The following is a 25478-nucleotide window of genomic DNA, read 5'->3' as shown; positions in this document are numbered from 1 at the left end:
CCTTCAAAGAGTTTGCCATCAAAAGACAAATGTACAAATGGTTGCAAAACAACATGAAAACTGCTAGAGCATGTCTAGATATGGAGTTCTGTAGGAATAGATACAAAGGAACGCTGGAGCTGAGACTTGCAAAATACTTTGGCATTATCCAGGAAAGTAAAAGCTGTAGTGGTCGGTCATTCCAGAGGGAGAGTGCAAGTGTGCAAAATGCAGGGCAAGGCATCATTCTGGTAAAGCTGGGAACAAAATGAGACATGGAGGGGGAAGAAGGAGCTAGAAAGGTAGGCAGGAGCCAGACTATGAAAGACCCTGTAAGCCATGCAAAGGGGCTTGGATAGTAGCCATGGAAATAGAGGATTGGAGGATTTTATGAAATGGATTAACAAAATAAAATCCATATTTTAGAGAAGTCATCTTCTGAAGGATGAACTGCCAGGGGACAAGAATAGAGGTTGAAGAGTCTTTGCACTATCCAAGAAAGAAATGATAAAGTCCTGAACTAAGGCACTAGCAGCAAGGCTGGAGGGCAAATTTAAACTAAATCTAAGAGATAGAGATGACAGGAATTGGTAAATGATCAGATAAAGGCAAGAAGAGAAAGGAGGATGACCATGACATTTCCTACTTGGGTGCCCGTACTGAGGGTAGTTCCATTTGCTGCGATAGGAAAAAGAGAAGAGAAGATGGTGGGTAAGGAGAAATCTTAAGAAATTCACTTTTAGGGACCCCTGGGTGGCTCAGCAGTTGAGCATCTGCCTTCGGCTCAGGGCGTGGTCCTGGGGTCCCAGGATCAAGTCCCGCATCCAGCTCCCTGCATGGAGGCTGATGTTCCCTCTGCCTGTGTCTCTGCCTCTCTCTCTTTCTGTGTCTCTCATGAATAAATAAATAAAATCTTAAAAAAAAAAAAAAGAAAAAGAAATTCACTTTTAGATCTGCTCTGTTTAATGTGGTAACATCATAACCAGGTAGAGATTTCAGGAGATATGTAGCTCTGTGTGCTCAAACCATGACTCTGACATGTCTCATTTCCTTCCATTTTACCTATATTCCAGTTACACTAACCTTCCATTTTTATCATTGGGACTTTCTGTGTTCTTTTTTGCTTTAGGGTCTTTGGGCTTCTTGATCCTTACTGGAGACTTTACATGACTGGTTCCCTCACTTTATCTAAGTTTCTATTCAAAGGGCTATCAAGAAGACTTTCTTTCCTACCTCATATGAAATAATCTCCAAAACCTATGTCACTCTCTACTCCCATACTTTTTTTTTCTTTATAATATGTGTCACTGCCTGAAATTACATCATGCATTTGTTTGCATTTTTGCTTAACTGTTTGCCTTAACAGAATGTTTCATATGACAGCAGTCTTATCTGACATATTCTTTTCTGTATCCTCGGTGCCCAGAAAAGCTTCTGACACATAGTCAGGGATCAATGGGCAGCAGGAAGGGCCCACCTAAAAAGGGTCACAAGGTTGTAGTGGCGCCAACTTTGGTAGTTCCTTGATACTATTAGCAGTCAGCAGTTTAGACATGAAGGAGGTGATCTGGACTGATCCAAAGCATCTCAGGTGGCAAAATATCTTTGTAAAAGAAAGGAGAGAGATGGCAAAGAAAAAAGAAAGAAAGAAAACAGAAATGTGATCCAGTCTAGATAAGAGCGGAAGTATTTAGGACTCAACTTGGCATAAGGGAGAAAAGGAACCATCTAGCTCATGAAGCTAAATATTGAAAAAGTAAGTATCCCTTTAGGAACATGTGATTTCATTTGCTTAACTGAAACCTTGAAACCTAACTCTGTCTCTCAGCTCTGCTTTTCTATCTGTGTGGGCTTCATTCTCTGACAGGTCCTCCCTGAGCAGTAGCCAAAATGATAAGTAGCAGGAACAGGCTTACCTTTCACCAATTTAGAAACCCCAAGAGACAGTGGATGCCTCTTCCCCAGTAATGCCAACCAAATCTGGATTGACATGTCCACCCCTAAACTAATCATAACAACTAAAGAAATGGAGTATTAGGATTGGCCAAGCCTGGTCACATGTCCACCCCTGGACTCAGGGGATAACAGTGCCATCTGATCCATAAACTGAGGTTAGAGTACCAGTGATTCCCTCAAAGGACACTGAGTAGACAAAGAATACAAGTGTGCTACAGAATATAAAACACTGAGGAACCAATGAGGTAAAAGGAAACAGAAGGAAAGTTCAAGTGCTTAAAGATTTCAACAAAATCCAAGTGCATTATTAGGGGAGGGAATAAGGGAATGACAGAAATGGCAGGATGCTGGCTGGACAGCAGGGAAATAATCTCAACAAACACGGGGAGTGATCTGTGAGTCAATGTAAACCAGTACAAAAGAAGGAAAAACAATAGTAAAATCAGGTACTATAAATCCAAAACTAATATAATTAATAAAACAAGTATTAACAGTAAAGCTTAGGTAATAGCAAATTCAGAAAAGTACTTGTCCATTAAGTGAGCCATCAAACCAATTCTTTCTCTCAATCTATTGGTTGTTTAACTGGGTTGATCAATTCCTGGAGCCAAAATAAATAGTAAATATAATAAACAAAAAGAGATGCTAAGTATATAGTCAAATATTATAAATAAAAAGAGAAACATTGTCAAGAGTAAAAATAATGTATATGTACCCTTAAAAGTTTTAGGGAAGGGACTTACTATGGGCCAAAAAAAAAAAAAATGCTTGGATATGCTCTGTCCTAGCTAAATGTCTTCTATTCATATTAATTTCACATCAATAAGGTATTCAGTTGTGTGGCGACATTGAAGCCTCCACATAGGTATTAATCTAACTATTTAGATTAGGTACCGTTATTCCCATGTGTTATATGGTTGAGCCCATAACAAATTGAGCATACATCAATTTGTTTTATCTAAGAAGTTAATCATTTTTCACCTATTTTAATGTCTTAAGAGTATCTAATAAAAGTTGCAAAATAAATATGCCATTTGGTTAATACTAGAAGTATCACTCAAGGCAGAGACAGAAATGACTAGATTGCTCATCATTGATGACTACCAATCATCCTACAGGCAAATACAACATACCATCATGTTCAAGAATGTTAGCTAGGAATGCTCTTATCCCATTCTGGAGGAAGTGTTTTTCCCCAAGTACTCACCTTTTTGCCCCACCTTGTCTTCTCATCAAATAGAGAAACTTATCTGGATACAGGTACAGGGAGAAGCCAGAGGCATGTGTAGATCCTGTCTACCATAGGAAGCTGGCATTCTGCTCTGCTCTTCCATGCTGGAAGTTGTACAGGGGCAGGCCCCCACATGGGAAAGCTTCTGCTGACCTGGGGCTGCCCTTAGCTGGATGAGCATGTCTCACTCTGCAATACGATAATAGGAATCCTATTATTGGCCACATTCTCCAACATCCGCTTTGCTGATAATAAAGGGGACCCTTGGGCACTGCATCTATCTTTTGTTTTACCTCTCAAACAATTCCACACTCAGGCAGGGATAAGGTGTTACATGCAAATCCCAAAAAGGTCACATCTACTTTTAAATAAAATGTATTTCTGGAGACCAGAACTTAAAGAAGCTTGTTTTAAGACAAAATTCAGTGTGTGACCTATTGCCTTTACTGACTTGGGTATTTAAAAATATGGATAAAACAACGAGAAATGAAATACAGATCTTAATTATCCTGCATGGAAAGGAATCACAGAATTCAAGAACATTATATGAAATATGGCTCTTTCACACAACTCTTTTAGTACTCTCCAAATACATTCAATCTATCCGTATTAGCATCCAAAACTACCTGTTACATAAAGACTTAAGTAACTAGAATAGATTTTAAAAAAAATCTTTACCTTTAATATTACTTTTAGTTCTTCCTGAAGAAGGGGGGGGACCATTCTCCAGCCTGCTAACTAACATTTATTTCTCCAGTACATCCACCAAACTTCAAGTGAACATCTACCTACTAACAGCAAGACACTATAGACACTATGTATACAAACCATCATGATTTCCCCTTCCAAGGAACACACAATAAAACTGGGGAGATGGTACCTGTGTATAAGTACCTAGTATGAGGTAGGATTTGCTAAGCTCAAAACAGATAATAAAAATCACATGGACATTTACAAGAAATCATAACCTCTGTCGGAGGAGAAAAGCGTCTCCACAGAGGAGGAAGTAAATTAGGTGGCATTTTCATTGGAGATAACAGAGGAAGGTATAAAAGGAAGAGCAAATGTGTGGAGTTTGGAAAGCACAGGCAAAGAGCTTTTGGGGAGAAATGAGAGATGAAACTGAAAAGGTATTTTGGGGCCATATCTGGAGCGGGGCTTGAATCTCAAAGAAAGTTAAAAATGTTTGGAAAAACTGCTGTGTGGGATGTGCAGTGAGTCAGCAAGAGATGAATAAAAGAAGTGCTGAGCAGAAATGAGGGTTTGGTTAAAGTGAACGAGCACGAATGTGTGGCAGACTCAATCAGCACAGCTTTCTCTAGCAGCACTCTGCAGCCCAGCAAGGAAGCGATTGGAAGTTCAAGGTCAGTGGGGAATTTTAGGGAATAAGCAAAGCACTGCTGAGTTGGCTGGCCATGGAAAGCAGGATAGTCAGGAAAGAAATGATGTCATAAAGGGGCTAACAGACTAGAGGGAAAAGAGCTGAGGCAGGGTTGTGATGAAAGTGAAGACGGGGTCAGTCTGAGCAACAAATTTAGAATGATCGGCATTAAAGAGCTTTGGTAAGAGGCTGGATACTCGCAACTAGAGATTGTGCACGTAGATGATGAGATTCAAGGATGGAGTGGAGGTGAGGATCACTGGTGTCAAGGAAGTAAGAAACTGTGGAGTCACTGGCATGGCAACACAGAAAGTACTGGGGGCCTTAGGATACCATAGCAGCTGCATAGAGGAAGGTGGCATGAGACAGCTATAAAGAGGAGGGATTACTGAATGTCAACAGCCGGAACAATACTCTAGAATTGGTAATGGTGAACAAAGAATGTTGACCCTTTTCTTTGTCTTCTGCATTAGCGATAAAGGAAGGGGAAAGGGGGAAGTCTGTACTGGGAGGAATTTCATGGAAAATAACATCATTAAGGAGAAAGCCAGGTTCACTTATAGAAGAGAGGTGGAAAGAGCAGATGAGGGAAAAAGATAAAAGATAAAATCTTCAGGCCACTTGGTTAGGTGTTTGCCTTCGGTTCGGGTCACGATCTCAGGGTCTTTGGATTAAGCCCCAAGTCGGGCTCCCTGCTTAGCAGAAAGCCTGGTTCCCCCTCTATCTTCCCCTGCCCCCATTCGTACATGCTCTCTCTCTCTCTCTCTCTTTGTGTCTGTCAAATAAATTAATAAATAATTTTTTAGCCAGAATTTGCATAAATCTAGGGAAGAAATCACAAAGTATAACCATAGGAACTGGTGCCACAAAAAGACTCATTACAGTTATTCACAAATATTCCGATTCACAAAGCAGACATAAATATGGGCTTGCTTTGGCCAATTAAATGTGACCAAGTGACATGTGTCACTTCTGGTAGAAGTTTTACAAGTTGGTACACAATTCACCACATTCTCCTGACCTCAGGCAATCTAGAGGCATGAATCATAGTGGAGCTCTAGTATGTGGGTCCTTGAAAAGCAGAGCACCTTGCCAACCTATGATACACATGTCACAAGTGAAAAATAAACATTTGTTCATTTGAGCGCCTGAGATATGAGGGATGTTACTACACCCTAACCTGTCCTGAGTGATATGCAACTCAAGTTGCATATGCAACTAGAACCAAGAAGCTTTTTTTAGAAAGTTCTTGGGATTTTACTTGTAATTCTCATAAAATATAGCCATATTTATAAATCACAAAATTTTCATCAAAATAGAACTCTGAGAGCTTAGGTAGGAATACTCCAAGATTAGAACACCTAGTGTTCACTGATAATTCAGGACCAGCAGCGGCCCTTAAGACCTGCAGCCTCCTTCTCCAACCCCACTGCTACCCAATCTGTTAGCATCCCTAAGCCAATGCTACAGGCTCCCGAGAGAATGCAGATGAAAAGGTCATTCTTGGGGAAAGACCTGGCTGAGCTGGAGATGGAGGAGACAGCAGAAAGGAACCATTTGTGCCTGGATAGTGTGCAAGGGAATAGATGAAAGTTAGCAAGACATTGGTACAGAGGCTCCCTAGACATGGAATCTAGAATCTCAGAGCCAGGAAGATAACAAGGACTTGTCTAACCAATATTTAGCAATTTGGCAATGATCGGAAGGCAGAATTTACTGATTGGAGTTTTTCGGAGCTGATAGGATGGGCCAACTCCAATATTAGATGGGCAATCTGCTGTTTATTTTTGGTTTTGTTCCTATCTTTATTTACTTTTCACAGAATGGGAGATATGGTGAGCAGGATTTGGCATGCTCTGGGATGATTTCAGTTACTCCTGCCAACACCTATAGAAAATTCATCAATTCACAATATTCTGATTTTTTTAAAATAGCCTTGGAGTGATGATACCACATGAAAGATCTTGTCTCCTGAATTAAATAAATAAATAAATAAATAAATAAATAAATAAATAAATATTATATATCTTCCTTTGTATTATATATATCTTTATATATATTCACCTTTATATTTTATATATATATCTTATATATATATATAATATATGTATATTTATATTTTATATATATATATATATATATATATCTTCCTTTGTCTATTTGTAAGCAACTTTCTTAGACCTGCTCCAATTGCTAGGTCCATGGTCGCTGGTTCTGAGGGCACAGATATTTGGTGAGGTGCCAGTTCCCACCCACTAAGGGATGATTCCAGCAGCAAGTGGCGGACTCCCAAGCAAGACAGTCTCACTCAGAGCTGTCATTTATGGCTTATAATATATGGTACACTAATGATTTCGTGACACTGTTATTCCTTTTCTTAGCTTCTCAAAGGACACCTGGCTCAACCGAACAACTAGCCTATTTTGTCACACTGTAGGTCATCCCGACCTTTAGAAACAGAATTGAAGAGAGGAGGGAGCACTGTGCAATTGTCACACCATTAGTCCCAGCCCTAGAAACTCGATGTTACTGAAGTTCAGAGATGCAAAAGAGACTGCTGGGAAGGTTGGCTGCCTTCTTAGCTCTGACAAGGATAATTCCAGGGCCTATGGCTTCTAGTAATAAGGTTTCAAATTGGCAGCATTTAGATGTACGTATGTTTTTGATGGTTTTCTTTAGGTTACACTAAAGGCTCTCAGGAGTTAACACTGTAGGCCACAGAGACTTGTTTGTGTGTTTTAGGGGGATGTGCATCACTGAAGAAAAAAGGAGGTAGATGGAGAAAATTTTGCAAGTGAAGATCCTAAAGGAGCATCACATATCTGTTATTGTTACCATTAGGCTATTTTCTAATTATTTAGCATTTTCAAAGCCAAACACTATACCACAGGGCTTCCTTTGTTGACTTTACAACTTCACTTTTTACAAGTGAGTGAGGTCATGTTAATTATATTATATGGAGTATTTCCACTCCCTTTTCATTTAAGTTCTGGTTAAGCCAGGCATACGGTACTACTTCCATTTAAACAAATTATATTAATGAAGTTTTGATAACTCAGCCAGTTTTTCTCAGAATAGGCCTAAATCAGACATATGTGCTGGCAGCTCAGAAAGGAGTTTTATTTGGAAATTACAGCTTTGGATAGATAAGATTTTTTTCCAACTCTTACGTAATACATACTTTTGACATAAATCACTTGTTCTATGCATTTTTGTAATATAAAGCCTGGGCTACGGTTAAGTTCTTCCTAGGCCAAAAATTACAGAACTCTGCACACAGTATGGAATCTTTTCTCTTTTATTATCAGTTCAAGGTACATACCCAGAGGAATTTGGTCATGCGACCTAAGCAGTAATTCTAGCTCTGCCACAAAAATAAGGAGGAAAGGGTACCCAGGAGTTCTAGGACATAATTGTGCAGCAGGACACACATGTTCCACTTGCTTCCATGTGGAAACACAACTATGTTGTTTACCTTCCTCCTTGTGATGTATTACAATGAATAGTTTCTAAGGAACATTTGAAAATTAAACCCTACATGAATTTGAGGAAGGTGGACAACTTCTGCAGTTGATTCTGGTTCTAGGCTTTCGGAGCCATCAAGATCTGTCAAAATGAAAGAAAATGAAGAAAATAACTCATTTTAAGAGTGAAGAGCCCTGATCCTAGCCTTCAGGAAGAAAGCCTGGTAACCAGGAGGCCTGTGAACTGAACTGAACAGCCTCTGCTTACATACCCATGAGAATGCCCTGGATTATAAAGGGAGAAAAGACTTCATTGCCAGCCAGCCAGGTTCAAGCCACTCCAGCCAAACCTCCTGTATTACTTTCTTATGGCCACTGTAACAAATCACCACAAAAGTAGTGGTTTAGAACAGCACAAATTGATCCTCTTACACTTCTGGAAGTCAGAAGTCCCAAGTAAGTCTTACAGGGCTAAAATCAAGGCAGGGTTAATTTCTTCCCAGAGCTCTAAAGGAGAATCTTTCCTTGCCTTTCCCAGCCTCTAGAAGCTGTCGTTCCTTGTTGCATGACCCCACGTCACATTGCCTTTCCTCTCACTGTTCCCATCATTGCATTACCTTCTACTTTTGCCCTTCTACCCTCCCCCGTATAAGGAGTCTTGTGGTTATATTTAGGACCCATTTGGCTAATCCAGCATAACCTCCCTATCACAAGATCTTTAACCCCACCATATCTACAAAGCTTCTTTTGCTATTTACAGCAACACACATGGGTTCCAGGGATTCAGATGTCCTTATCAATGGGAGATCATTTTTCAGCCTACCACACCTCCCATGTGGCTTCTCCGACATCTGGTGCCTGAGGACACTGCACCCTCTTACCCACTACCTCTCCCAGTGACAGCCCTGCTGAAGTGATGTCTGCCTGCATCAACACACTGGTTGTTACTTCAAATAATCCCCCACTGCCACCTCCACATATACACAATGCTCTAGGGTACTCGTAAACTCAAAACGCAAGAAACTGGAACATTTAACAGAGTGGTAGAAAAGAAGCTATTCCCCTATGCTTGGCAAGGAGCAGGAAACACAAAACACAACAAGCTTAAGACCTCTCAGCAGGGACAACAGTGAAAGAGCTCACCAATGTTGTCGAGAAAGTAAATTTCAATCCCCTTGAATCTCAAGAATGATGTCCAATGATGAGGGTGAGTGTGACGATATTTTAAGAGAAACATCCTCATATGCATTCTCATGTCCTGGATCTCCATAGTCTGTTAGTTTGTGATCGATTTAAATACTTGCAAATTATTTAACTGGAATAATGCATATATTCCAGAGGGAGGAAAATAATCCCATTCATTCATTCATTCATTCATTCATTTCCTTTTCTGGTTATAGAAAAATTAAACCACTTAATGCCCGCCCAGACCAGCTCGTGGCATTGTATCTAATCCCTTTCTGGCCAGGATAGCAGCACCTGTCCCTTACCTTGGAGAGGTATAAATCTGAAGCATGAGTGAGCTACCATTCCAATAACATCAGATCCTTTAAAAGCTCAACACTCAAGAAAGATGTGGAAAAGTTTATGTTTGAGGACAATACACAGCACAGGCATCCTACAGTAAATTTTATTAGGTTTTTAAAGAGAATTATAGATGATAATGGATCTGTGGAATAATGGATAGTCCCAGAGGAACCACAAAGCTGTGATGCACATGAAGGGCTCCAGTAATGCTATAAACAGTGAAGTGTAGGCCCAGCAGTTTATGAATAGCCAATGTACTCAAAGAAATTCAGTTTCATATTAAAGTTGATATAATCTACTGGTATTTAATTCTCAGTAATGATTTTTATTGATTTCCATATTTTAGTAATGCAAGCAAATAAATGCCTTAGAACCTCAGATGCTACTATAAAAAGTATTTTTATTCTTATAACAGGGTTATTGTGATAGCTTTTCATTCATTCCCTCATTCATTTATTCATTCGACAAATCTTAGTGTCTCATCTCATGATTGATATTGTGGGGACATAAATAATGATAATCATTTAATCATCTGTAGTTTTACAATTTACGTGGCACTTTGCCAGATGCTATTCCATTCCATAGCCCTAAAATAGGTATTTTTTCATCACTTCATGGATGGAGAAACAAAAAGCTTATACAGTCAACTATCTTCCCAAAGGTCACACAGTCTTAAGGAATTGGCAGAGTTATAAGTTAATCCCAATTCTTCTGCCTCCAGAACCACCAAACTATGTCATATGATTTGCTCCCTGCCTTCTGAAATATTATCATCCTCAAGAGGTCTCATACATAAATAATCACAATACAAGGTAAGAAGTTGTCTATATCATAAAATCAAGAATCAGTATTTTCTCAGGCTTGTGGCAAACTCATAAATCACATTTACTGGAGAATTACCCCTTCTCTATGCCTCTCCTCAAACCAAAAGCTAACTACCTTTTCAACTTTCATCTTAAGTTTTATCTCTCGATTAACAGCCATTTTCCACAATGGAGCACAGCTTTTAATGAGTTCACAAAACTTATTGCCTATATTACAACAAAGAAAGAACAGTGAAGCCTCGCTGAGGTCTAGATACTCGGCCGTGCATGACTCACTTCCCCGTGAGAAAATTCACTACTGCACTCCCACTTGGCAGCATTCAAGATTTGGATTGCACCTCAGCAGTGTTAAAAATGCCTTTTGAATTGTACCTTTGTGGGCTTTTGTGAGTGATCAAAACTCAAATGATAAGTCCATGAGTGGTTAGGTTCTATAGTGGACAGAAAGCACTAAGGAAGTTGAGAGAAAAGAGAAATCCCAGCTGATGGAGAGTAACTAAGCTGGCCTCATGCAGTGGAAAGCCATAGGGGTGAGTCGGCCCTTGGTGGGACTGCAGACAGGATTTTAAGAGGAGGAAATGCCATGAGCTAAGGTGCCAACACAGGGACAAGTTGGGGCTGTTGAGGATTCACTAAACAGTCATGGGAGAGTAAAGTAGAAGATGAAAGAAAGAGCTGTATTATATACTGTATGAGCTGGTAATAAAGTTACTGAAAGTTTAAGACCAGAGTGATGACATTTTCTTTAGAAATGTACTCAGAGAAGTACATTTGGCAGAAATGCAAAATGGATTTAAACACCTACCTGAGAGCCTTCCCAACCTTCCCCTTTCTTCCTAACAAATATAGGGACTAAAAATAACAGATATTCACTTACCTGGTTACATGTGCACCAGGGCAGAAGAAAGTAGCCCAGTCCTGGCTAATAAGATGTATAGAGAAGTCTTCCAAGAGTTATCTGGGAAAGCTTTTCTCCCTTGATAAGACACGTGGGGAGGAATTCTCCCCATCTCTTCCAGTCAATTAAATGTCCTTGTGTGAGGACCTGAGGCTTGGAGCTGTTGCAGCCAGATTGACCAGGGTATAGTCAAGGAAGTCACAGAACACCAATCCAGAGCCTTGACATTGCTGAACTATGAAAGCAATCCTGGAGCCTCCTACTTAGGATCTTCTTGTTATGGGAGGAAAATTAACTCCCTATCATTTAATCTATGTTTAGTTTGTTTTTCTATTAGCTTTAGTCAAAAGCAGCCTGATACAGAGGCACAATGAAAGAGGCTCAGGAAAGGTAATGATTAGCTTGATGGCGTCAATGGATTTGGAAGTAATAGGGTGTATATGAGGTAAAATAAAAACTCATGGACTGGGACGCCTGGGTGGCTCAGTGGTTGAGTGTCAAGAAGGGCATAGCATTTCCTTTAAGAGAACCAAACTTGAAAAACATTAATTAGGGGCAGCTGGGTGGTTCAGTGGTTGAGCGTCTGCTTTCCACGCGGGGTGTGACCCTGGGATCCTGGGGTCAAGTCCCCGCATCAGGCTCCCTGCAGGGAACCTGCTTCTTCTTTTACCTACGTCTTTGCCTCTATCTGTGTCTCTCATGAATAAATAAATAAATAAATCTTTTTAAAAAAATCTCATGGACTGATTGGTAACACTATATAAATTCTCTCATAGTAAAACTAGGAATCCTCAACCCATAACAAATGAGTTTCATTTTTTAAACTTGACAAATAAAGTAAGGGTAAATGTATAGATGTTAAGTGGGTGACAACATAGAATATGATCATTACAAAGAAACTTGAAATCTGATTGGCTGTATCATGCCTATCTGAATTTTTTTTTAATCCGAAATTAGAGTACAAGGCCAGGAGTCTACATCAGAAAGCCAGAAAAGAATGAGTCAGGGTTCACCCGGCACTATCTGAGGAGAGGGTTTTGAACCTGGAGGCTGTGGGCAAATCTAGCCAGACTTGAAAGATGTTGACCTCACCCAGCAATTGACATCCTTCAGGCATTGTTGGGGGATGGAGGAAATGGTCTTCTACTATGATATGCCAAATCAGTTTTCCCAAATTCCAACAAATTAAATGTAGAGCATAAGAGAAACAAAGTGAATGAAACTTAGCCCAAACTCTTTGGACTGGTTACTATGGAATGGTGACTTAAATAACAAATAGGGAATAGTGGAAGGGGAGAAAATGAATTGAAAAGTTAAATTTGGTTTGAGCCACGTCAAGTTTTAGGGGCAAGCAAGGATACAATGTATAGATCTCTGGAAGGTGACTGGAAATGCAGGCCTGAGCTTATGAGAAAATGCTCATTAAAGACAGACCAACTTTACTCGAGGCTATGAAGTCATTCAAATTGCCAAAAGTACAAGACAGAAAGCCGGGGCAGGTGATAATGCCCATATTTGTTAAATATCTACCTTGTGTTGGGCACAATATTATTAATTACACAAGTTATCATGGGACGCCTGGGTGGCTCAGTGGTTGAGCGTGTGCCTCTGGCTCAGGGCGTGGTCCCAGGGCCTGGGATAGAGTCCCACGCCAGGCTCCCTGCGGGGAGTCTGCTTCTTCCCCTGCCTACATCTCTGTCTGTCTCTCTCTGTATTTCTCATGAATAAATAAGCAAAAATCTTAAAAAAAAAAAAAAGAATTACATGTTATCAAATTTAACCTCCCAATACCACCATAAAGAAAAAATCACAAAAGCCATTTATAGGAGAGCATATGCAGGTTCAAAGAACTTATACATCATTCCCAAGGTAGAAGGTGTAGCAAAACCAGGCTTCCAATGCCAGTAAAAAAAAAGCAGAAGGCTTTATACCTTGCTCTTTCAAATGTACATGTTAAAACACTTAGTTGTTAAACTGCCAAGATGCTCATTCTTATTTCAATTTATATCATTACAAAATATAAGACCCAAAGCGTAAACACAAACTTTTTATAAATAGTGTAGAAAAAGTATTATTCTCCAAATTTTACATTTGGGGAAACACAGAAGGTCATATAGGTCACTCCGTGAACCCTGAACCTAATAGTAACATTTGATAAATGTTATTGACTCCTTACATATGTGGGGAATGGAAGCTACTGAAAGCCCAGATTTGCAATATAGTTGTAGAGATTATATAAATAAATATATGTGAAAACTAAGAGTACAATACCAAATAGTACAGGATTAACTTTTAAAGTCATACATTCACATTCTTTAAAATAATCATCTTCCCAACAAATCAGTCTTCCTTTTAAATTTTCTCTATAAATAAGTCACCGAAGATCAAAATGTGTAATAATAAACTTCTGTAAGCAAGTATACTCAAATTTGTATTATTTCTCATGTAGTATATTCATAGCAATAGTTGAATATATGGGTAAAATCACAAAGGTTTCATGAAGTATTTGCTTATGCCCACGCCATGTTTACTTACCTAATCATCCTTATTTACTCTTATTCTATCACCACTAGGTCATCGACTCAACATGTCAGGGGATGCACCTGGAGTATACTAGATATCATGCGAGGCTCTGGATATAGGAAAATGAGTACAGCATTCTTCTTACTTCCACCAGGCTCACAATACTACTTGTACTTGTAAGAACACAAGCTAGACAGTTACCAAATTACTCACTAGAAACATACTCCATAAGTTTACAGTAAAACACGCGTTTACACTGAATAAGTTTCAACATGCTAAAAGAAAAAACAAGGAATTTATTTAATCCAAGGATTAAATTTCAGACTTCTGATTGGAACCAATATTAATGAGATGCTAAATGAAATTCTCCCCATTGCAGAAAATTAGAATCTTTTAGTATATTTCCCACCAGACTAAGATAAAAAAAATACATACAAAAATAAAAACCTTGCCATCTTTATATAATATTTTGAATTAGTTCTTAATAAACATAATGGTGTATTTTCAAATTGAAAAACATACACTTAACAACTTCTAGGGATCAAACACAAGCATTCAAATGTGTACAAATGTGGAACTAGAAAATCTTAAAAAGAGAAATTAGAAGAATTGAACATATTCTTTAGCTATGATAAAGAAGGAAATCTGCAATTTGCAATCACATGGGTGGACCTTGAGGGCATTATGCTAAGTCAAATAAGTTAGACAAAGACAAATACTATATGATACTATTTACATGTAGAATCCAGAAAAAATCAAACTCATAGAAATAGAGAGTAAAATGGTGGCTATTAGGGCCTGAGGGGTGAGGAAAATGGGGAGAAGTTGTTAAGAGGGTACAAACTTCCAGTTATAAGATGTATAAGTTACAAAAACCCAACGCACTGCATGATTGTAGTTAACAATACTGTATTATATACTTGAAAGTTGCTAAGAGAGTAGATCATAAATGTTCTTGCCACAAAAAAGAAATGGTAATTACGTGACGTGATGGAGATGTTAGCTCATGTTTCAATATGGTGCCAATCATTTCATAATATATAAGTATATCAAATCAACACGTTGTACACCTTAAACTTAAATGTTATGTGTGAATTAAATCTCAACAAAGCTGAGGAAAAAATAAGAAGAAAATAGTTTATCAAACAAAAAATTTAGAGGCATCAATAATGTCAATGATAACAAAAGAGCAAAAAAAAAAACAAAAGAGCAGATTCTATGAATATAATCATCATACAAATATTAAAAAATGTAGCTAAGCACCTTCAAGTTACTGATAAATACTCTAGAGATATTTCACATCAAATGTGGTCCCCATCTTTATAATCAAAGAAAACCTTGCCTTAAATTCTAATAGAAGTGTCCATGTAGTAACAGGAAAACAGTGTTCCACCATTAACTAATGCTACGCTTGAGAATTGGTTTTAGAATGATTTTTAAGTTTCTTTTGAAGAAGGAAAACCCATGAGGCCTCTAATATATGTGTTTGAAACATTCACACAGTAAAATAACATGATGAATATCCCTTCCTCTTCCCTGTGTTCTCTCCTCTCCTTTTTCATTAGACTGAATGCCTTGAACATCTTTGATATTGGTTGAATCTGTTCAAAATAGGAATAAAGAAATCTGATGGAAATTAATTACACTAAATTGTTAGGAGAGGACAACAGCAGAAAAAAATATGTTCAACATATGGAAATGAATTACTTAAGGTGGAGTGCAAGGAAACGGTGGGAAACATCTCTGTCCAGACACGTTCAGGGTACCCCCTAAATAATACCCACATATGGAATCACCTTTTATGCCAATAAACAAGAACTACCCTCCTCCAAAAACATAAAAGGTTGAAAAATGAATAGCTGTTTCTATCCCATCACATTCAGAGAGAACCAGACAGAAAAATTGAATCAAAATGATTATGACTGCCATAGTTCTTAGAATTCCTAGAATAATCCCAATAATAAATATTCTTCCCATTGTTGTAAAAAAAAAAAAGTAATAATGCCAAAGAAATGTCAGTATGTTGGCCAGTTTCCCAGACTACTTTTTATACCTTGAAGAGACAAAAAAAAAAAAAAAAAAATTTATCTGTATCTTAGGTATTCCACTTGGGGCTTTAAAAAAAATTCTCACCATATGTGAGCCCTACAGTAGAAATTACAGTTCAGAAAATCAGTGAAAGATTCAGCCAATCACACTGTGATCTTCCATTTTATTCATATTGGTCATACAGCCTGATCATGGACCAGTAGTCCCAAAATTTCACTTGAAGAGCACTATAAAAAAATGTGAATCTCAGATCCTGACTAGGTCTGTCTTGAATTATTATGGTGAATTATGGTGAATATATTTTAAATTAGTAAAGCTCAACACTGAATGAAGAATCATAAACCAAGGACCTAAGCAAAAAAGTCTTGTACAGCCAGAATACATCCAGTAGAGTATCGTGACACTTGAGACTTGTGCCCATTTTAACCTTCAGTGATGGCCTAATAGAAAGGATAAATAGACAAATTGATAACTGGAAAACATTATAAGAAATTTGAAAGAATTTGTTCCTGAAACAAAAGAGAGAGAGGTGGTGGAGGAAGTTCAGGAAATAAATAAACAAAACCAGATTTCTCTCCAGAGAAAATTAAGATCAGCCCATCAGCAGGAAAATGATTGTGCACTGAAGGTAATCCAAAGAGATGGAAAGGTAGAAAGCAATGCACTAAGTGGTGGAATAGATGAACTTCATATAGTAACAAATCCTATACCAAATTATTTCCCTTCTACCACTCATTCGACTATTTACTGCTTAAAGAATGCTCAGTATCATTTCAAGTTGTATTTCTCACCTCTCGTTTATTCTACACTTTTAAAGGTGGATAGAAAAGAGGGATAGGAGAAAAAGAGTATCAAAAATAAAATTTCATTAGATTCTCACCTTATAAAAGTCAAGTGAAAAGACAAGTGTAAGTTATATATCTATTATGCAACGTAACCACTAGGAAAGTAAAATGTTCAATCAGTTATTTCATCTGTATAGTAGGAAATTCAGGTAAAAAGTACGAATTTCCTCCACAACACATGGATGCAGGAAACAACTGTGTGTGCATGTGTGTGTGTGTGTGTGTGTGTATGAGAGAGAAAGAGAGAATGTGTGCATGTACACAAGTGAGTGCAAGCACACACAAATTAATCTGGCTCTGCCTATACCTGCTAAAGTGGAAGGAAAGTTCAAACTGAATCATGTTTTAGGAACACTCTGTAGGGTTATATAAGAGTATAGTCCAGAAATTTTGAGAAAAGGCCATCAGTCTTCAATACATTATATTGACCAGGCCCATATCAGTTATTCCAAGGCAATTTCCAAAGCTTGGCCACAGAGGCCTTCCTCCATGACCCTCAAGACTGCAGAACCTAAACATCCACTTATGACTGCCTGAGAGGGCCTCTCTCCTCACAGAACACTGCATGGCAGGATGGTCTGGGTTTGTAGTCTCACACATCACCCACATATGACCCTTCTCTCTATTCTATGGAAGACCCTACTAGGACCTAGAAAATCTGCTATTCTCCTTTTAAACTCAGCTCAAAACATCACCTTCTAACCCTCTCTTCTCTAGGGCTTAGTGGATGTAAAAAAAAAACAAAAGAAAACTGAGTAAGAGAAAGCCAGTAAGGATATCTAAGATCTTTAGAAATACTATGCTAGATTCTTCTTTCAGGAGTGGAGAAAGGAATACATTTTTTTTTGTCTTGGAAAACTGCAATAGGATAAATTAAAAAACAAGGGGGGAATGCTCAAGAGTCTATCTATGTATTAGCTTGAAACACAAAATTGCCATTGTCTTAGTTCAAGATGTCTAAATATCAGCAAGTTCATGTGATTCGGCCTAATATTTTTATCTTAATAACTTATAGTATTTGCTTGACTAGTTTTCATTAAGTGAATTTTTTTAAGCGGACTCCATGTCCAGAGCAGAGCCCAACACAGGGCTTAAACTCATGACCCTGAGATCAAGACCTGAGCTGAGATCAAGAGTCAGATAGATGCTTTACTGACTGAGGCACCCAAGCCTCCCTAAATAAACTTTTTTAAATTAATACGTTATTTGAAGGTCAAACTCTGCCTAAACATAAAAACATGCAAGTGACTTACCAATCTTTCCCCAGAAGCCATTATTATCGAGGACAATTCTTATAGACATTTCAGGATAATACTGCCCAGTGTGTTGATCTTACCAGTATATAATAGGCAACTCAGGCTGTCAGCTTATGTTGTTACATTGGTCCAGCAGATGAAGAAAATGGATGGATGGATGGATGGATGGATGGATAGAAGGAAAGAAGAAAGAAAAAGAAAAGAAAAGAAAAGAAAAGAAAAGAAAAGAAAAGAAAAGAAAAGAAAAAGAAAGCCCAAGCATCTGAATAAAGTTCAGTTTTAATTTTTCTCCCAAATCATCTGAACCTCAGGAAGTGATTTTTAAAATATTTTCTAAATGAAAAGGGTTTAGTACATTTCCACTCTCTGTGATAACATCAGAGTAATTAATGCCATGACAACAAGAAAAAGGCTGAAAGGAATAAATAAAAAGAGAAGTTAATTTTTCTATTTGTTGCTGATACAAGATGCTTCAGTTTCTCTTGAAAATTAAATTATTTTCAATAATCTTTTAAATCTTCTATTTGCTTCACAAAGAAAACCTCAATTCAGTTCCAATCATCTCAAACAACTGATAATTTCCCACCCAGTTAACAGTTTTAAGCTCTCTGGAGCAGAGAGCAGGAGTGTCCTTTCTGTTCAGCAAAGGAATGAAGAATCAGAGGAAGGAGCCCCTGAACACTCAGGCTGGGCAGCCCTTTTCCTGGTGGTCTGCAAATGGGCAGATTGGTATTTATTCAGATTCAAACTGAATTCATTCCAGAACTCTTTCACCAGAATACCAACTAGACCCTGACAGATATTTTAGCATTCTTTTACCAAAGGCTTGCAGGGTGTCCCAAAGCAGCAAAGGATCCAAATCTTTGAGGTCATGAACGTCTACTTATGTAGACTTTTCACAGTACCAGAGGAGGCAAGGTCCCTCTATCTCAGCCTCTGGAGGAGATTCCAAGAGGACACTCTCCCTCCCTTTCTCTCACCTTCTCCCAAGCGTCTTCAGGTCCTTTCAGCTGTCTTCTCTTCAACCCCTCTCAAAAAAGGACAAACCACTCTTCCGCCACTGAGTCCTGGGTCTGGTACATCTTCTGCTTTGCAAACTCTGCTGTCTCAGGCTTCATTAGGAATTCAGAGAGGTCTGTCTCTGTTTAAGCTTCCTCCAAGTCCATGGTCTATGCAAAAGGTGGGTAGTTCAAGGTCAGTGAGGACACTTTTCACCAGTAATGTTGCAATTCACTTTCCTGCCAAATACTTTAAGGTTTACACCCCTAATCACAGAAAGGTTCATCTTCTTCCAAAGACTTGAGCAAGGCCCTATCTAATCTTCATGAGAAATGTGTACATCAACTATTAACATGACTTTGGCCCCTATTCCTTGTGAAATAGTACCTCTAACCCTGCAATATTAAAAGCTCACGGCTTTCCTGGCCTGGTTTTTATTACAAAGGGTCCCTATATTAATTGAAAATGCTTCTGCCCGAGTCATTCAAGATGAATCTTGCAGGTTTAAAGAGTGTCACTCTGATACTCTAGTTTCTCTCATGACAACAGATGCGGCATTTATCTGATGCAGATCTAGCTGACCTCTGGAAATCAAGCCCAACTAAATTCCATTTAGGAAAAAGCCCTTTTTACAAAACCAGGGGCTAGTTTATATGACCCAGGCAATGTCTTCCATATCTATATCCCCTGCTGCTGTAACTAAGATACCATACTTATTCATAGTCATTCTAAGTATCCAAAGAAAAGCACATTTATTGATCCAAAAGATCATTAATCTTGATCAAGATCAACAAGCTTTTTTCTATGACAGTTCAGATAGTAAATACAGTCCCTAACACAACTACTCAACTCCACCATTTATAGCTTTAAAGCAGCCATAGATAATACACAAATGAATAGGTGTAGCTGTGTTCCAATAAAATTTTATTTACAAAAATAGTCAGTGGGTCAGATTTAGCCTACATGCAATAATTTGACAAGCTCTTTTCTAGATTATTATTCCAATTATAGATTTTAATTTTTACAAGATTTATTTATTTATTGGGAGGAGGGAGAGAGAGTACAAGTGGGGAGGAGGGAAGAGAGAGAGAGAGAGAGACTCTTTAAGCAGACTCCCCGCTGAGGGTGGAGCTAATGTGGGACTTGATCCCAGGACCCTGAGATCATGACCTGAGCCAAAATCAAGAGCTGGCTGCTCAACCAACTGAGCCACCCAGGGACCTCCAAATTATAGATTTTAAAAGAAACTTTAGGTTTACACTGATTCAGGTGATTATCAAAAATATACGAACATATCACAAACCATCTCTCCCTTGCTGTCCTGCTTACCGCTCCCTTGCAGTGTATTCAATAAAATTATTTTAAAAAAAAGTATATGAAGGGATCTATGAGGATAGATCTATTTACACACAAGATATAAATTTGAAAATAGGGATCCCTGGGTGGCGCAGCGGTTTGGCGCCTGCCTTTGGCCCAGGGCGCGATCCTGGAGACCCGGGATCGAATCCCACGTCAGGCTCCCTGCATGGAGCCTGCTTCTCCCTCTGCCTGTGTCTCTGTCTCTGTCTCTCTCTCTCTCTGTGTGTGTGTGACTATCATAAATAAATTATGATAAATATAAATTTATTTATATATAAATAAATACATAAATTTATTTATATATAAATATATATATATAAATTTATTTTAAATAAAAATTTAAAAAAAGGAAACTTAATAAATAAATAAAATAAATAAAAATAGCCACAGAATTTTAAAATTCAAGACATCAAGAAAACCAAGGATATGTAGTTAATGTACCTTATTTTACAGATGATAAAAATGTGTGACAGGTTTTAGTAAAGAACTAGGTCCACTGACTCCCATTTTAAAATTATCATAATCTTGGGGCACCTGGGTGACTCAGTGGTTGAGCATCTGCCTTTGGCTCAGGTCATGAATCCAAGATCCTGGATCAAGTCCCACATCAGGCTCCCTGCAGGGAGCCTGCTTCTCCCTCTGCCTGTGTCTCTGCCTCTGTGTGTGTGTGTGTGTGTGTGTGTATGTGTGTGTGTATGTCTCATGAATAAACAAAATCTTAAAAAAAATTATCACAATCTAAGAAATTTATCACAAAACTGAAAGCAAAACATAATAAGCACATAAGTAACTCTAGGGATATAAACACTATCAGTTATATCATAAAGGTAGTATCTACAGAGTTAGATGGCATTCCAGCCACTGCTCCAATTCCTTAGTAATTTTAAGTCTCCATACTAACACACACACACACACACACACACACATCATATACAACATTATTGTGGGTTTCCAAAATCCAGCCCATGCCAACATAGGCATAAAAATTCAACTGCAATATACCTTGACACTGACCAGCAAGAGTTATTTCCACCGTTAAAAATAATAATAATAAAGCACACCAAGAAGCCATAAATAATAATACTTAGAATTAGGTCAGTGGAAACTTAAATACAATATGAAATATTAACAGTGGTAGGTCTTTTAATAATGTATATTTTGCTTTTTGTAATTCTCTTTTGTAGTTTTCTAATATTTTTCCAATTTGCATGCACTAGTTTTATAACCTGAAAAAAGATCCTCAAACGAACTGACACAGGACATGTTATGCAATACAAAATAACTCCTTGAAAGAATGATTTATCATATGCAACTCTGTATCACTAGATCCTAGCAAAATCTATATATTAGACATTCAATAGATGTATATGTGGCAGGTAGCTTGAGAACATTCTCAGTTAAACAGGTAACATTAGCGAAGGTATTTAAATACTAAAAATTCTAACAAAGTCATTCTCATCTTTATTTGTAATATCCATTATTAGCATGCAGAACTATTTGGTTTTATTACAATCTAAAGTTATGCTTCACAGCTGTGTTTTTGTAGCTGTGAAAATTTAGTCCTCCGATTACATCTTAGCTGTTTACATTTTAGCTGTGAAATAGGATTTTGTTTTTAGCTAGCTAGCAAAAGAACTTTTGTAACATCAGTTTCAAAAATTGTCAAATCAGAAATAACAACTTTAAATATATCAAAATGTACCTTGCTTTCTCTCATGTGATAATAACTGCCATGTAATAATTAGTGAAGTTGAACACTTAAATTACTTTATCATTTTTTTCCCCATGGAAGTGTCTGTTATGTTCTGAATAAAGAAAATACCCAATCTAAGGAAAATGTCATGGGGTCACTGCTGCATCTTCATTGATAAAGTACACAGAAAATTATCTGTTCTGACACAAAGTTCATATATAGGAACATAAAGAAATATTTTGCTAAAAAACAAACTCATGTGTAGTTTAATGTGGGCACCAAAATCAATGGGCAAATCAAGATTTAACTTGCTTAAGAGAGCTATTTAGAGAGTCTAGGATAGTGATACTCAGAGAGGTCCCTGGACCATCATGTTTAGATGGGAGCTGTTTAGAAATGTTGAATCTTGGGCTTACACCAGAGCTCTTGATTCACAATCTGCATTTTAATACCTTAGAGCATTCTTGTTCACATGGAATTTGAGAAGCGCTAGTCCATTGCTATTTTCAGCAAAAATTTTGGACATAATATGCAAATTATAGAATCGTAGACAATAATGACACTTGTTGGTCACAAATATTCCAGAATACTTGTATTCAGATTGTACCATTCTTACTGTAGTCACTTTTGGAAGCTAGATATTTACTTCCCTGACCTTCCATCCATGACACTATACTCAGAAAGTTCCTTATGGACTTGTTAAGACGTACAAAATCAGTGGTATTACCTTACAGTTTCACCTCCTTTCATACCAAAAGCAGCTTTTCACGCTGATTTTATTCACAAAACTAAGCCAAATAACGCTGGACTCTTTCCGAAATCAAATCCATTTTCAAACATAAATATTTGTGCTCTTTGGGAATGATTTTTTAAAAATTGGGCTACAGGCTCTGAAAACCTGAGGGTGGAATCAAAACACTGTTGAGATGATGGTGGCAAACTACAATAATGTACAGCAAGTGACTCCTTTAAAAAGAACAACTATCACTTATGTGTACCATTAAGTACATTTTTGTTATTTCAACTGGAAACCCCACTAAAGATTTAACTACTTAAAAGGGCAACCTGGTGAAGATCTTGTTGTAGCTCCTTTAGCAAGAAGATACCATGAAGTCTTCCAATTTGTCCTTGGAAGAAGGAATTTTTATAAAGGAAGGGAAGTGTTTCTAGACTATGGAGGTAAATATACATTTGTGTCTTTGTGGTCTGGATCTTTCTATTAACAAACAAGCTTCGTTGTCAGAAAAAGAAGAGGAATTGATCCTTTGTTTGGGGTAAGGGAAAGGGAAGACTGCTAGACCCCTGTGGATGAATCTCCAGGGGTTGAATGTGGACAGTGGATACCACCTAGCACGTCCTTGGATAGTACACAAACCCAAAGGATGGTCACTGAGATGCATGTCCTGTGGAAATGCTCATCAGAGAAGCATCCTGACCTGGAAATCTATGGTAGCACCATGTGGTACCCGGAAGCAATGCCACAATGGCCCCAACAAGAGTTCTCCTGGGCCCAGAGCAGCCATGGGCCTTTTCTGTGGGACCTCCGTAAACTCATAGGATTCTTAAATATTTCTGAATAAGGGAAGGGATACTCCTAGGTTATAACATAGATATTTATGTCTATCATAAAGATAAGATTCAAGCCAGTTCTGATTCATTCAGAAATATAAAACAAAAAAGACAGCACCTGCAGCCCAAGTATTGTAGAATAAATTGTACCTTGCCATTATTTTCTGGCCATACCTATTAAATACGTTGAATAAAGACTCTCACTGGCAACAGCTGCCAAGATGGTCAATTTTGTGGCTAGCCACTGCAGAAGTCAGTAGTGTGGGGGTATGATCTGTGGTGTGGGATACAATGGGCCAGGTAAGGGACATCCTTTCAGTCTTTTACCTGTGTTCATGGAGCTTCTTCTCTCATTCTCTCTCTCTCTCTCTCTGAGCTTCTTATATAGTACAGACACTGCACTAGGCAGAAAGCATGTGAAGTAAATAACTGGTTTTTCTGGAGTTCATACTATTGAAGAGAAAGTGATATGTACTCTAATATGGGCTATCAAAGGAGGAAACAAAACAAAGTGGCTACATTTATAGGTTTTAGGTCAGGCATATCTGTCTGAAAATTTACTATGCAAGTGATATTGGACAAGCCTCTGAATCGCATTCTCTTCATCAATAATAATAATTGCAGGACTTAAGCATTCAGTAGATCTTTATAAATATATCAGTGGAGTGATATATTAATTCTATCTATAGGATCACAAAAAGCTTCATCAAGAAATACATTTGAACTCCATCCCGCAGGATAAGTGCAATTCGCCAGATAAAAAGTGGGGGAACAGCATTCTAGGCAGAAAGGACAATATGGATTAAGTCATGAAGAAGCTTAGAACAAATCTCCCCAAATTCTGCCACTTTGGCACGTGAAATATTTTGAGCTGAAGGTAATCAAGACCAAGCGGGCAAAAGAGAAAATTTGCCCTCCCCTAACTTCCTAGAATTTAAATTGGGAGTCTTTTTCAGAATGAGAGTTTCTACCAGAGATAAATTTTATCTGAGTGACCCATCTGTATGGCAAGGCAAACATCTAATTACCAGTCACCAGCTCCTCTTACTGCCCTGTGAGCTGTCCTCCTCTCCTTTGAATGTATGTGGGCTTCCTGTATATACAAAATTAGATTTGATTTCCTCCTGTTAATCTGTCTCATGTCAATCTAATTCTCAGACCAGCCAAAGAACCTCTGAAAGGTAAAGAAAAATTCTCCCTTCCCAACAAGCCACAGGAGAATTAAAGTACATGGTCCATGCAGGGATTAAGAAGGGTTTAAATACAATCATAATAAAAGGCCTGGGAAAAGGAGGCTGAAATGATGATGAAAATGTAAAACAGGGCTGTGATGTGGCTGGCCACATAACCTCTTAGCAATGAGAAATCAGTAAATATTTTATTTTTATTTATTTATTTATTTATTTATTTATTTATTTATTTATTTATTTATGATAGTCACACACACACACACAGAGAGAGAGAGAGAGGCAGAGACATAGGCAGAGGGAGAAGCAGGCTCCATGCACCGGGAACCCGACGCGGGACTCGATCCGGGGTCTCCAGGATCGCGCCCTGGGCCAAAGGCAGGCTCCAAACAGCTGCGCCACAGGGATCCCAGGGATCCCAGTAAATGTTTTAATACAAAGAGCAGAATCAGATACATATTTTAGAAAGATAGGTGTGGTGCTTTGCAGAGATTAGAGGAGGAAAAGTCAGTAGTGTAGGGCATCTAGGATAGAAAATATCTGATGAAAATCAAATAGATAGGGTCACCTGGGTTCTTCGGTTAGTTGAGTGGCTGCTTCTTGGTTTCAGCTCAGATCTTGATCTCCAGTCGTGAGATCCAGCTCCACACTCAGCGAAGAGTCTCCTTAAGATTCTCTCCTTCTGCCCTTCTCCCTACTTGCATGCGCACGCTCTCTCTCTCTCTCTCTAAAAATAAA

The 25478-nt window shown here is 38.2% G+C and overlaps 1 protein-coding gene across 1 annotated transcript in view; it reads left to right on the top strand.

Annotated features, from left to right (window-relative positions):
• Positions 1-25478, top strand: part of LOC144291629 (uncharacterized) — a 37904-nt gene that overhangs the window by 6000 nt on the left and 6426 nt on the right. Inside the window, exon 3 of the mRNA XM_077861255.1 lies at positions 4448-4530. Coding sequence (XP_077717381.1) covers positions 4448-4530 — 83 coding nt within the window. The remainder of the gene's footprint in view (positions 1-4447; positions 4531-25478) is intronic.

Source organism: Canis aureus, chromosome 2 (assembly GCF_053574225.1).
Source record: "Canis aureus isolate CA01 chromosome 2, VMU_Caureus_v.1.0, whole genome shotgun sequence".
Taxonomy (NCBI): Eukaryota; Metazoa; Chordata; class Mammalia; order Carnivora; family Canidae; genus Canis; species Canis aureus.
The sequence above is the reverse complement of the archived record's forward strand: the minus strand, read 5'-3'. Positions and strand labels throughout refer to the sequence as shown.